This window comes from Mytilus galloprovincialis, chromosome 13 (assembly GCF_965363235.1).
Source record: "Mytilus galloprovincialis chromosome 13, xbMytGall1.hap1.1, whole genome shotgun sequence".
Lineage (NCBI taxonomy): Eukaryota > Metazoa > Mollusca > Bivalvia > Mytilida > Mytilidae > Mytilus > Mytilus galloprovincialis.
Window position 1 is genome coordinate 65,804,584 of NC_134850.1, and position 14,890 is coordinate 65,819,473.

At 32.8% G+C, this 14,890-nt stretch overlaps 1 protein-coding gene across 1 annotated transcript; it reads left to right on the forward strand.

Annotated features, from left to right (window-relative positions):
• Window positions 1-2,868: 2,868 nt before the first annotated feature.
• Window positions 2,869-6,535, forward strand: LOC143056177 (uncharacterized). The gene is made up of 2 exons (XM_076229260.1): window positions 2,869-3,925; window positions 6,526-6,535. Exons 1-2 carry the CDS (start codon window positions 2,892-2,894, stop codon window positions 6,533-6,535), a joined length of 1,044 nt encoding a protein of 347 aa, XP_076085375.1. The 5' UTR covers window positions 2,869-2,891.
• Window positions 6,536-14,890: the final 8,355 nt, after the last annotated feature.

The window sequence follows — 14,890 nt, forward strand, 5'->3', positions numbered from 1 at the left end:
AAAGGGACAGTCAAACTCATAAATCTAAAACAAACTGACAACGCCATGGCTAAAAATGAAAAGACAAACAAACAACAGCACACACGACTCAACATAGAAAACTAAAGAATAAACAATGTATGTTTGAATACATATAGTTCCACCCCTTTCGAAACGTTGTTATCGATTTACGACTTTTGAACACCGGTTTAATAATGTTGCCCGTCTTAATCTATACCTACGTCTTGAATTTAATGAACGTCATTTTCTAGTTAAGGGACTAGTCTTTTGTAACTTCAAGGAGTGACAGGAGGAAAATAAGGAGGACCCTGATATTGTTAGGGAACCCTGACCTACAACTTCCAATGGAATAAAATTAAACTTTGGCATGAATGAAATTAAATAATTTTCATTATCTTCTTCTAGGGATGTATTTTTATCGGAAGTTAGTTTATCAACTTCTTTCATAAAGAATACATATATTAAGGAACAATGTGCTTTTTAACGAAAGTTTCTGTTGCTGTTTTTACTTTTCAACGATCATAAAATTTACGTATAAATGGTTAAAATAAAAGGCAGGAATTTCGTAAGATTCATTAAAATCCTTACCAAATTCTTTTATAACTGGTAAGATAGTTTGGCTGACTTGTATGAATCTTATTACAAATGTATTACATGTAAACTAATTAATCATTTTGATAAATTTAAAAAAGTAAACATACGTTGACCTATAATGGTTTACTTTTATAAATTGTAACCACAAACGTCAAAATCATTCAATCGTGTAGTGGAATCAACTATTTTTGGATTCTTATAAATTCTATATATAGCTTTTGGACTAGTTGAAATCTCGGTCTATTTCTGAAATTTATTCTTACATACTTTTGATTTTTAACCCTGTATGCTAACATTGCCTATGTAAAATTTATGGTTGTTTGTATGCACATTGAACGACAAATTCATGTGACGTATAAAAAATTCTGACGTCAGACACTCAAATCAATCAATGTATTCGTAAATAGTAGATGTTTTTGTGTTCTGTTAAATTGTTATACGATAATGACTGATGTATCCATATTTTGACTATTTTATTGTTTATTTAACGCATCAATGTAAATATAACGGAATTTGATGAGAATGTCATTAAAGTGAGAGGGTTAGCGCTATAGAACCAGGTTTAATCCACCATTTTCTGCATTTGAAAATGCCTGTACCAAATCAGGAATATGACAGTTCTTATCCATTCGTTTTTGATGCGTTTTGTTATTTAATTTTGCCATGTGATTATGGACTTTCCGCATTGATTTTCATCAAAGTTCAGTATTTTTGTGATTTTACTTTTTGTTACTTGGATGGAGAGTTGTCTCATTGGCACTAATACCGAATCTTCCTGTATCTACTATGTATTGCTATATATGTACAGTTCTGGGAGAAAAACAGATTTATCTTTTAGTTGTAATTGACTTGAATTAGCTTTCAGTAATTGTGAGTATTCCTTGTATGCCCCTGAAACTTAAAATTACGGGGAATATTGTTCTACCGCTGTCCATCCTTCTTTTCGTCTTTCTGCCCGTCAATCCCCCCATTATGGTTATATAGTTGTTCCATATTACTGATCATACTGTTTGAATTTTAGGAAGTTTTCACTTTGCTGGCTGTTTGTATATATATTGAAGGTGTGCAAGTAGGCAGGGTTTTGATTTTTCATCAATTTTTGCTCTTTTTGAAGAAAGTTGATTTTTTTCATTTTTGAAATACTTGCATAAGCGGTTCATATCGTTTCTTAACTCTAAAATACCACTTTGCATTGGCGGGGGCATCATTTGTGTCTTCCTACCTTGACTTTTTTTAATTTTTACAGTTATTTCAGAGTGAAGTGCGGGAACATCACTTTGTCTAGGTTCGGTATGTTGTGTCAATTGTTTTTGTGCATCTCACTGATCTTTTGAGGTGCAAGTTGCAACTGATTCCTTACAAAGAAGGAAAATGTGATATGATTGAAACAACTGTACACAAGAACCAAATTACATAGAAGTTAACAACAATATGCCACCACATGGCCTTCACCAACGAGCAAAACCTCTACTGCATAGTCTGCTATAAAAGCCTCAAAATGATAAATTCAAAACAATTCAAACTTAAAAACCAACCGTGTGTTTTTTTAACAAAAAGATGTACAAAAACAAATTTGATTTCAACAAGCAGCTGTTTATTTTCGATCAATGTGTTTGAATGTCTCTCATGTGTCTTTTGCAACTCTTCTACAACATTCGACAACCAATGATTTCCTGAATTTGGACAGTTAGGCGAATACAGAATGCACATGCAGAATTTGTCGGGGTTTAACTATCTTGCTGCCGCCGTATCCCACTCTTTTGTGTTGCAGTGGTGTAACTATGCAATATAAGAAAAGAGGTAAAAGAGAGTGGAGAAACCAATGTAGTATTTACAGTCACAAGTCGTAGTCGTAAATAAGCTCTCATGTTATAAAGAATGGTCTTGCATTGTTTTACCGGCTATTTACATTGACCTATAATGGTTCACTGTTTTTTTAAATTGTTCTTTGTATGGAGAGTTGTCTCATTGGCACTCACACCCCATCTTCCTATATCTATTTGACATTTGAATTAGTTTTGAGAGTCTTATATATTTTGGTCTCGGCTATAACTGAAGATTAAATTAATTGTCGAAATGTGCATCTTCTGCAGTAAAGTATGTAACTTGAATGTTCATTTCATGTTAATAATCTTTATTTGGAGATATGAATCGGAAATTGGTTGACTGATTTGCTAGTTAAAAAGTCTTTTCTTAAATGATGCCAATTATTTATATCAACAGATCAAACCAAGTTAGAGATCCAAAATCACTGGACTGACGGTACGTATGTTGAAACAGAGACGGTCCGCAAATGTATGGAAAAACTTAAAGAGTATAAGGTTTTCCTAATCTGTGGATCAAATGGTATGGGAAAAAGCAGAATAGGACTAGAAGTGTTGCGACAAATCGGAGAACAGGATAAAGGCTATGATCTTGTTATGTTGTCTGATCTAAATCAAGTAAAAAGAATTATTACGAGTGGACGTAAACTTGCTTTATTTTTAGATGATATTTTCTGTTTTAGAACTTGTTTGTGTCAAAAAGTTCAGTATGATAAGGTGTATGATCTATTACATGCAAGGAAATCTGAAGGAAATATAAAGATATTTTTTACAGTAGAACCAATGCATAAAAAATTATCCAGAGAATTATTTGAATCGCAAAGATTATTTCAATCTAGCTATGATATTGATCTTAGTATGACATATGATGAAAAGAAACAACTCCTTACAAAATATTGTACAAAACACAAAATTAAAGTACAGTCGGTTACAAATGAAGACACTTATGACAAAATTTTGGATCACAGAACCTTTTGTAAAATTGTTCATACAGAACCGTACATGGGTTATCCAAAGGCTTGCTTCATGTTTGCATCAAACAAACGAGTCTTTCAGCAAGGGCTGCGATTTTTTACACACACGAATAACTCCTTGATTGATGAAATTATTGCACTTCGTGACGGAGTGCATATACAAGATAATGTTACCTATGCAACACTTGTTTACCTTCTTCTTTGTGGTAGCTCTATATCGATAACCGAAATAGATGTTCAAAGACTTACTGCAATATTGAAATCATGTGGAAATATTGAACGGTTTGTACCGACACATTTAACTGTCCAGAGCATGCGAAATATGGAAGGAAAATATGTTACAAATGACAGTAACGTTTTGAAGTATCGTTTCAAACATCAGATGATTTACGAAGCAGTAGCCATATCATACTTTGATGTGGACCCAAGTTCAGTTATATCTGTTCTAGATTATAGATGCATTTCAGGCATAACCAGATTACCTAACTTCAGTTTGAATGAAGAAGAACCTATACTGATCATTCCCCAGGATATGTATAGCAATCTTGCAAAACGTCTTTTTAAAATTTTACAGACAGAGTATAAAACAAGCCCTTTTGATTTTGTTCAATTGCTTTGTAAGACTAAGATATTCCTGCAGGATGATACCAGTTTTGTCCAAATTTTACTTAAAGAGTTTGATGCATGTAAAGAGTTTGGCGATAAAGAATTTTATTGTCCATATCTTTGTGATAAGGTCATTTTTCATTTTCCTGCAGCTTTGTTGTTATACACGAAAGAGAAAGTTCATTGTACTATTGCACAAATATTAAACATTTTACAAGAAGATATCAAGAGTGCAAGAAACAATGAAATATATGAAGCATGTTCAAAGGTACTTCTTGTCAAATTGAGGTTCTTAATTGAACAGAATGAGGAAGATAGAATGTTTGAGTTAGTCTTAGAATCGATAGCACATTGCAAGATTGCTTTTGATTTCAGTTCTATTATTCTAAAGGCAATTCAAAATAAAAATAAAATCACGGGCAAGTGCGCATTGAAACAATTATCACAAAAAATAAACATTGTTGAACTTGTCATGGCTGTGCCGGAGGAACAAATCTCAACTGTCTTTAAGTTCATGTCACAAAGTTTTGATATACCAATATATAGCGGAACTAATAAAATTGAAATGGTAAAGTGGTTGTTTGAAAGGACAACGACAAATACATTTAACCTTAACTCAGCTGTAATGACAGCCTTATCTTACAAACTAGACAGCCTTCTTATTTGGCTCTTAGGGATTCAATCCAATTTGAAGATGGACACAAGAGTTATCATAAGTACTGCATTCGAACACGGTTGGGAAAATGTTTTAAGTAATCTTCTTCATTTAAACGTGTGTGATATGAATTCAGAAAAATTCCTTTTCAGTGAGGCATGCAAGCATGAGTTGGAGAAACACGTTCTCTGGATGTTATTGAATTCAAATGTATCAATTGGTGATGTTCAAGAATCATTCCTTGAGGCATTATCATCGAACAGGGTTGTAACAATCAAATGCTTAATTTCAAATGCCAAATGTTTTACTGACATTAGACAGAAAATGCAAAATGTGTTAACAAATTTCTTTCATGGAAATTGTCATGATTTTTATTATTGGATGTTGCAAGACGCTAGTAAAGAATTCTCTGAAACAAACGGTGACTTTGAAAATTTACAACTTCTTAAGTTTTTAATTGAAAATTGTTCCGTGCAACGAGATGAATTACTAAACAAGATATATCGAACAATTGATTCTCAAACCTGTAGTTATGAAGACATATTACGATGGTTTCGTGACAATACTGACCCAAATATCCTTCCTATTCAGTTCATATTGCCCATGTCGATAAAAAATGGGTTCAGAAATGTTCTTAAGTGGATTTTAAAGAACTACAACCACCAGATGTTGAACATAAGTAAAAATGCAATCGATGTTTGTAAATCATATGATAAAAAGCTTATTGAGACATTTTTTATGAATGTTGATCATCATCAAATAGATTTTACATCAGTTATCCAAACAGTGATTAAAATATATCGGAACAAGTCTTGTAGAGAACTGTTTCTTTGGTTTTTACTAAATTGTAACCTTTACCATGTCAGGTGGCCGGAAATCATATATTATGTATTAAAGTTAAGAATATATATACTATGTAAGGACATGCGTAAATACGTGGACAATGCTAAACATTATATGATGAATTTTATTAAAAATGCATGCGAGAATAATACTTTCAAAGAGGATAGTTTAACGCTAATTTTGGCAAATATCAATATAGATTTATTAGATATTAACTATATCATGAGTCATGCTTGTTTAAAAGGATATTTTAGTATTGTTGTTTGGCTTATCAATAATGTAGACCATTTGATGATTAATATGTTGACGATAGTTAACCAATCATGTGTCCATGAACGTTTCGATATTTTCAAGTATGCGCTAGAGAATGTTAATCATGATCTGTTTGATATGAAGAGAGCATTGAATACAGCCTGTGAGAAAAAGAGTCTAGATAATGTCATGTATTTGATGGAGAATGTTGACCATGCACACTTCGATAGGCAGACAGCGATGAACAGAGCATGTGAGAGTGGATGTCTGGATATAATAATGTATTTCCTGCAGGATAAAGACCATAAACTGTTTGATTTAAAAACAACAATGAATATTGCTTGCATGAGAAATCATGTAGATATAATGAAGCATTTGATGGAGAATGTTGATCATGCACTATTAGATAAGAGATTGGCAATAAAAAATGCTTGCGATTATGTATGTATTGATATAATAACGTATCTTATCAAAAATGTTGACCATACACTATTTGATATGAACGAATTAATGAAAAGAGCTTGTCTCCATAGACGTCTTGATTTTATTAAGTATTTGGTTAAACATATTGACAATACGCTTTTTGATATGAAAGCAGCAATGAAATCTGCCTCTAACAATATACTCCCAGATGTAGTAATGTTTTTCGTTGATAACTTTGATTGTAAACTGCTTGATATGGAGGTAGCTTTGAATATTGTTTGTCGTCATGGACATTTGGATACCGTGAAGACGTTTATTGAAAATTTTGACAATACACTCTTTGACTTTAAATCAGCAATGAATAAAGCTTACCAAAATGGTCGTCTGGCAATAGTGAAATTTTTTGTAGAGAATATACCACACACACTGTTTGATATCAATGCAGCTATTGATGAAGTTTACGACGAAAAACGTCTAGGAATAGTGAAGTATTTGATGAAAAATATTGATTATAAACTATTTGATAAACAAATCTTAATGAAGCTAGCGTGTAAGCATGGCTGGGTGGAAATAGTGAGGAATTTAATGGAGAACAATGACATAAAATTGTTTGATATGAAGAAATCAATGATTACAGCTTGCAGCTATACAAGACTGAATATAGTGAAATATTTTACAGAAAATGTTGACCATGATGTTTTTGATATCAAGACCCCTATGGAAGTAGCTTGCCGATTTAGACATACGAATATAGTAAAGTATTTAATGGAGGTTCCTGATTATTTGCCGTTTGATAAGAAGACAGCATTAAATACGGCTTGTGAATATGGATTTCTGAAAATTGTGCAGAACTTAATGGCTAATGTTGACCATTCATTATTTGACATGAAGGCTGCAATGAATACAGCTTGCAAGAACGGATCACTGGATATTGTGATGAATTTGATGGAAAATAAAGACAATTCACTGTTTGATATGAAGGCTGCAATGAATACAGCTTGCAAGAACGGATCACTGGATATTGTGATGAATTTGGTGGAAAATAAAGACAATTCACTGTTTGATATGAAGACAGCAATGAACGAAGCCTGCCACGATTCAAGTTTGCTAGTAGTAGAGTATTTGATGAAGAATGTTGATCATAAATTATTCGATATGAAGACGGCAATGAATGAAGCTTGCCATGGTGGTCTTAGTATTGTGAAGTTTTTGATAGAAAATTTTGACTTTTCGCTGTTTGATATGAAATTGGCTATGCATAACGCGTGTGAAGAAGCTGACTGTAATATATTAAAGTTTTTCATCGAAAATGGACATTATGTACCTCGTGACGTACAAGAATTAATTGATACAATATTTCAGAGGTGTTCTTGGTCTGAAAATATTCAAGAGAGTATTCTTTTATTTTGTAATATGAAAAAGGAACAAATAAACTGGGATAAAGTATTCAAAGAAGCCTGTAGCGCAGGACATAGCAAAATTGTTGAATGGCTTCTCATTAATATTGCACATGACATATTTGATTTAGATGGCTCAATTTTAAGAATATTACAGTGTGATGATATTGATTTTTCTTACGAAATAATTCCTTTGATTCTTGATAAATGCGATCACACTTTGCTGGATTTGAAAACTGTCACGAATGATATTTGTCGATTCGGTCTAACATATATAGCAAACGAGATCTTGAAAAATGAGAAGTTGTCTACCTTTGATCTGAAAACAATAATGAATGAAGCATGTCGACATAATGATATTGACTTTGTGATATGGTTATGGGAATCCGCAGATCGTAATGCATTTGATATGAAAACGGCCATGATTAATTGTTGCAGAGAATTTTATACTTCTCAAGTATTAGAGTGGCTTTGTGCAAATGTTGACAGAGATTTATTTGATATGGAAGAGGCTATGAACAATGCATGTGCATATGGAAGAGAAGAAAATGTCAAATGGCTTTGGATGAACAACAATACAGAAATTTTTCAAATGAACAATGCAATATCGAAGGCTTGTAACTATAATCATGTATCTTCAGTAGAATGGTTGACAGAAAATATTTCGAAGGAATTGCTTGACATCCCAAATGCATTGCTGATTGCATGTTCGAATTCTAAATGCAACAGTGCAAAAATTGTCCAAATACTGTTAGAAAATACAGATAGATCTAACTTGAATATGAACTCATTGATAGAAGAAGCCAGTAAAAACAGTAAGATCGATATAGTTCAATACTTGTTAAACTGTACAGAGGTTGACATGATTAATCTAAGTCAGGTGTTAAAGTCGGTGCTTGCTATTAACAAAAGTCAAAATAACGACACAAAACTTGTTAATCAAGGTAAACAGACATTAGTACTTTTGATACTTGAGAGGTCCAGTCCTGAATGTATAGATATCGAAAGCGTTATCAAGGAATCATTTAAGCACAATTGGTTAAATATTGTAGAACACATTTGGCTGAAATGCAATCATGATTTTTTCAAAATAGGTGCCGACAAGATACGTATAGCATGTGCATATGGAAATGAGGATATTATTCAATGGTCATTGAATAATATCTCGTTGGAATGTATTGATATAAATGTTTTAATGCTCGAGTCATGCGGTTACGGTTGGTTTAACATTGTTAAACGCGTGTGGAATCATGAACATGTTAATAATGAAAAACTGGATATGAAAACAGCAATGAATGATGCGTGTACGTATGGTAGACTTGATATTGTCTCTTGGTTACTCCAAAATATTGCACATACTGTATTTGAAATTAGTGTGGTTCTAATCGAATCCTGTAAGAAAGGATGGATAGATATAGTAAAGGCAGTTACACAAAATGGCGATCCAACGTTTGACAATATAACATCATGTATAACTGAAGCATGCACTAATAGTCGTTTAGATGTTATCGAGTACATGTATACGACATATGGAACAACTCATTTTGATCTTAAGAACATTTTTGAATGCAAATCTAAAGAGTCAGAAAACGAAGGTGTTACAATGTTTTTGATTCGAAATTTCAATATTGATTCTGTTTATATTCCGACCATTGTGACAAGAACGTTTTCATTAGGTTGGACTAGAGTAGTTAAATGGATTATTAACGAGTTCGAATATAACGGTGACCTAACAGAACCTTTTAACAATGCTTGCGAAAACGGAGAGGCTGACATTGTAAAATATATTCTCCAAAATGTTTCCCAGGAAAAACTGGATTTGAAATCTGCAATGCTCTCCGCATGTAATAAAGGTTGGGATGAAATTGTTACATTACTATTACAAAATGTTGACCATCAAAAGCTAAATGTGAGAAATGCTGTAATTGAGGCTTGTCGCTGTGAAGATAGTGATTCAGTTGTTTTGATTATTCGACAAGTCGACCATAAACTCATAGATTTAAACGCGGTTTTACTAGAATTATGTAACAATTCATCGCATGAACAATTAGTACTTAACATCCTGAAAACACTGGACAGTTCTCAATTTGACCAACACATTGTAAAGGAGACAGCCAAGAAACATAATTGGCGGAAAGTTTTGCTGTTTTTGAAAAGTCAAAAAAGTTAACACTGAGTTCGGTATTTTTGTGATTTAATTTTGTTCAATTTAGCACCTCTTAACATTTATATTGGAAACTAAAGTATTGATGATATTGTACTGTGTACTTTTACGATTAGATCATGTTATGAATAGGAACATAAAAGTTCGAAAATATTCAGAAATTTATTTCATTAAAAGTGCCTTAATATTTATTATATTATATTTTGCAATTTTTAAAGATATTTTTTTAATCTGTCCGTGTGTTATAAAACGTTGCTGTTTACTGTTATATTGAAATACAACGTTAAAACAATATATTAGAAAATCATTTGCGTTTCAAGTGTGAATTACAGCTTCGGGTTTTTTTTAATTATTTAAACTCATATTGACCTCAGCTCCGCCTTGGTCCATATTCTAAAAGGAAACTTACCATCCTGTCCATATACTGATATTTGGCCATTGGCGACACCAGTTGTTTGAGTGATATATATTTGACAGTAATGTTTATCTTGTTTTATTATTATTTTTTTTTTTTGGGGGGGGGGGGGGGGGGGTAAAAGTGTTTCACTTGAACAGCAAACTAATCGTTGAAGAAAAATACCTACCATTATCAACTTTTGTCGTGACGTCGTATATAACATTTATTTATCCTCTCCCGATTTCAATATTAGCGTTATGTTTCAACTCATCAAAACCTTAGATGAGTTTGATGTGAAAATCATTCGGAATAGAGTGTCCAATATTTGTTATTAATACTCGTAGCTTGTTTGGAGAGCTCCATCATTTATCATAAGATCTACTTCAAGCTTCAACTCATAAAAAAATAAAGGTAACAGTAGTAAACTGCTTTTCAATAGTCATAAATCGATTGAGAGAAAACAAATCCGGGTTCCAAACTAAAACCGATGGAAACACGTTAACTGTAAGAGGAAAACAACGACACAACAGAAATACTGAAGTGCAACAAAAAAAAAAACGATAATGCAAGAAACATGGAAACGAACTATTAGATGACAACTGCCATATTCCTGAATTGGTACATAACATTTTAAGAAGAAAATGGTGGTTTGAAACTTCTTTTGTTGCTAGCAAAACTTTGCGCTTTATTGCAATATTTAATATACCGCTAAAGCTACAGTATAAATAAATGCAAGAACACTCAGAACAGTAAATGAATAATATAATAGTACATGTCTTGATGTTAACCACAGAATAATAACGAATACCTAAAATCAATTAAGAACAGTACACAAAAACAGCATTAAAAAATTACGAATAGTGTGTCACACGAAAGTATCAACGCCACAAAAAGTGACATCACAGGTAATTTGCTATAAAATAAGTTCGGTAATTACAAAATATCTGAAACCTGAGACAAATTCTTTCAATAGGGTTAAGTGAAGGAATGTCCAATATTTACCATGTAGGGTATGAGGTATGTGAGCTTGCCCATTCATGGTTTTATCATTGCACAGTCAAGATATCCACAGTACTCAAAAAACAAAAATGAGGTTTGTATGACCCCACCTTCGCGGAGGGGGCATTTAGTTTTACTATTGTCCGTCTGTATGAACGTCCTTCGGTGTGTCCCACAATTGGTTTTCGGTCTCTATATATATAGTTTGTCTTAACCAAATCTAATACAAGTTATAATCAATGCTCATTATCACAAAACACAGATACATTTTGAATTTTGGTGGCGTCACCTTTACCGTCCTAGAGTTATGCCCTTTACAAATGGAAAAATTGCTGATTTTTTTGTTTCTGTTTTATTACTTTAGTTTTGCTCATCCAAATGTTATGATACTTATACACAATGTTTATTACTTAAAAACACAGATTTAGTTCGAATCATAGTGGCTTTACTGTATTTGGCAAACTTTAAGGAATTTTGGTCCTCAATGCTCTTCAACTTCGTACTTTATTTGGCCTTTTTAACTTCATTTCGAGCGTCTTTTGTAGACGAAACGCACGTCTGGCGAATGTACAAAATTTAGTCCTGGTATCAATGATGAGTTACAAAACAAACAGAGATTAATAAATAAACAACAGAGATTAATAAACAAACAACAGAGATTAATAATCAAACAACAGATATGGATAAATAAACAACAGAGATGAATAAACAAACAACAGAGATTAATAGACAAACAAAAGAGATTAATAAACAAACAACAGAGATTAATAAACAAACAACAGAGATTAATAATTATACAATAGAGATTAATAAACAAACAACAGAGATTAATAAACACACAACAGATATGGATAAATAAACAACAGAGATTAATAAACAAACAACAGAGATTAATAAACAAACAAAAGAGATTAATAAACAAACAACAGAGATTAATAAACAAACAACAGAGATTAATAATTATACAATAGAGATTAATAAACAAACAACAGAGATTAATAAACACACAACAAAGATTAATAAACAAACAACAGAGATGAAAAAAAACCCAACTGAGATCAATAAACAAACAACAGAAAACAACAGAGATGAAAAACAAACAACAGAGATGAATAAATAAACATCAGAGATTAATAAACAAACAACAAAGATTAACAATCAAACAGAGATTAATAAAAAACATCAGAGATTATTTAACAAACAGCAGAGATGGATAAATAAACATCAGAGATAATAAACAAACAACATAGATCAATAAACAAACAACAGAGATCAATAAACAAACAACAGAGATCAATAAACAAACAGCAGAGATCAATTAACAAACAAGTAAACAAACAACAGAAATTAATAAACAAACATCAGAGATAATAAACAAACAACATAGATTAATAAACAAACAACAGAGATTAATAAACAAACAACAGAGATTAATAAACAAATAACAGAGATTAATAAACAAACAACAGAGATTAATAAACAAACATTAGAGATAATAAACAAACAACAGAGATTAATAAAATACAACAGAGATTAATTAACAAACAGCAGAGATGGATAAATAAACATCAGAGATAATAAAAAACCAAAAGAGATCAAAACACAAACAACAGAGATCAAAACACAAACAACAGAGATCAATAAACAGAGATCAATAACAAACAACAAAGATGAATAAACAAACAACAGAGATGAATAAACAAACAACAGAGATGAATAAACAAGGAACGATGAATAAAATAAGAGATAATTGTCTGATCGGCAATCCTACTATATCACTTTATTCTAATACTTGTAGCAATATGCACAACACTTTACACAGACGATTAAATATTAACAAAGACAAACTCCGTCCAAAAAATGAGTTTGTTTTTGTTTTTTGTTGGGTTTTTGTTTTTGGAAAGGGGTATTCATGGTATTCCTTTAAACTGTGTGGTTATCTTTAAATTGTCCAATCGTCCTGAAAACCCCAGTCCCACTAGGCCACTATCGCACTACGATCTGTGAAAAAATGCAAATTTTGATGATCGTAGTACGATCGTGTAGATCGCAGTAAGGTCGTATCACGGTCGTGGTGAGGTCTTCAAGATCGTGATGATCGTGGTCAACTTTGAACATGTTCAAAACGATCGTGGTGCGGTCGTGGTGAAATCGGGTCGTAGTAGAAGCGTAGTGAGAGCGCAGTAAGGTCGTGATAAGATTGCAAAGACTTAGGTCGCTGTACAATCGTAGCGAAAGCATGATTCTATTCGGAGAGACTGCGCTACGATCTCACAGCGACGTTATTACGACCTCACTACGACCATAACGTTCTCATCGCGACCCAACTACGCTTCCACTACGACCATACCACGTTTACACCACACTATTCAAGACCACAGTACGATTCTAGCACGCCCTTGCCGTCCTCATCACGCTCTTCTCACGACCTCACTACGTACATACTACGACCATCATTCTCATTTTCACATAAAATATATCAAATCTCTCCAGATTTTGTTTCTCTGTACATGCTGTATGTAATTAGTACTTCTTGTCCATTTTTTCTCACGGCCTTACCATGCTTCTCGTTTTTATGTAGATTAGACCGTTGGTTTTCCCGTTTGAATGGTTTTACACTAGTAATTTTTTGGGGCCCTTCATATAGCTTGCTGTTTGGTGTGAGCCTAGGCTCCATGTTGAAGACCGTACCTTGACCTATAATGGTTTACTTTTATAAATTGTGACTTGGATGGAGAGTTGTCTAATTGGCACTAATACCACATCTTCCTATATCTATTGACACATCTATGTCATCTCTGCTATCGTTCACTAAAATATCGTCATTTGAGCTTGATGGACCAGCAATAGGTTGTAATTTAGGTTGGATTGGTCGGTCCGACATCTCTGCTGGATCAGGATTCGTTACTATAAGAGCTCCATTTGCCTATCATCAACTCCTACCACCACGCCCACGTGTTCTAGTAGATTTTGATGGCATGGCTGTTTTGTTTCAGAGAAATCAACGTATTAATCAGAAATAGAAAGAATGGAACTGTACTAAAAATGCCAAACAAACATTACAATCAGATATCACGGATACGGCTACTTTAGATATTAACCATAACACCTTCGTAAAGAGCCCATCAGGCACTAAAGAAATATCCAACAAAAACAATGAGAACCAAACAATGGAACAACACGAAAAAAATGTAGTGTCTCAAACAGTGGACCAAAATAATAACATGGAAAAATTTATGACATGTATGGAAAAACATTTTACCAACGCTCTTGATAAAATATGTCAACAACAAACTGACATGCTGGTTTCGAAAATGACTTCAATGGACATTGCATATAAACATACCATTCAACAAAATGAAGAAAGGTTTACTCAAATGATGGACAAAGTAGAATCTGTGATTAACAAAAAGGCTAATTTAGAAAGAGAAAATGGAGAACTAAAATGCAAAATTCAGCATATAAATCATGAAACTACACTTGAAAAAGAACTACTGAAAACCAAAATGGAAACTAAATGTGAGATGCTTACACAGAAAAATAAATCACAAAGTGACAAAATTAATAAACTAGACCTGGATCTTGGTGAAATTAACAAGGAGATGCAGGTAAGGAAAAACAAAATAGAATCATTAGAATCATCATTTACTGCTCTTCGCAAAGACATTGAAGACAAAGAAAAAGAGATTCTTAGTTTAAAAATACATGCCAGTAGTGGCGACGGAGAATTCCAAACTGTGCCAATATCTAGACCATCAAAACC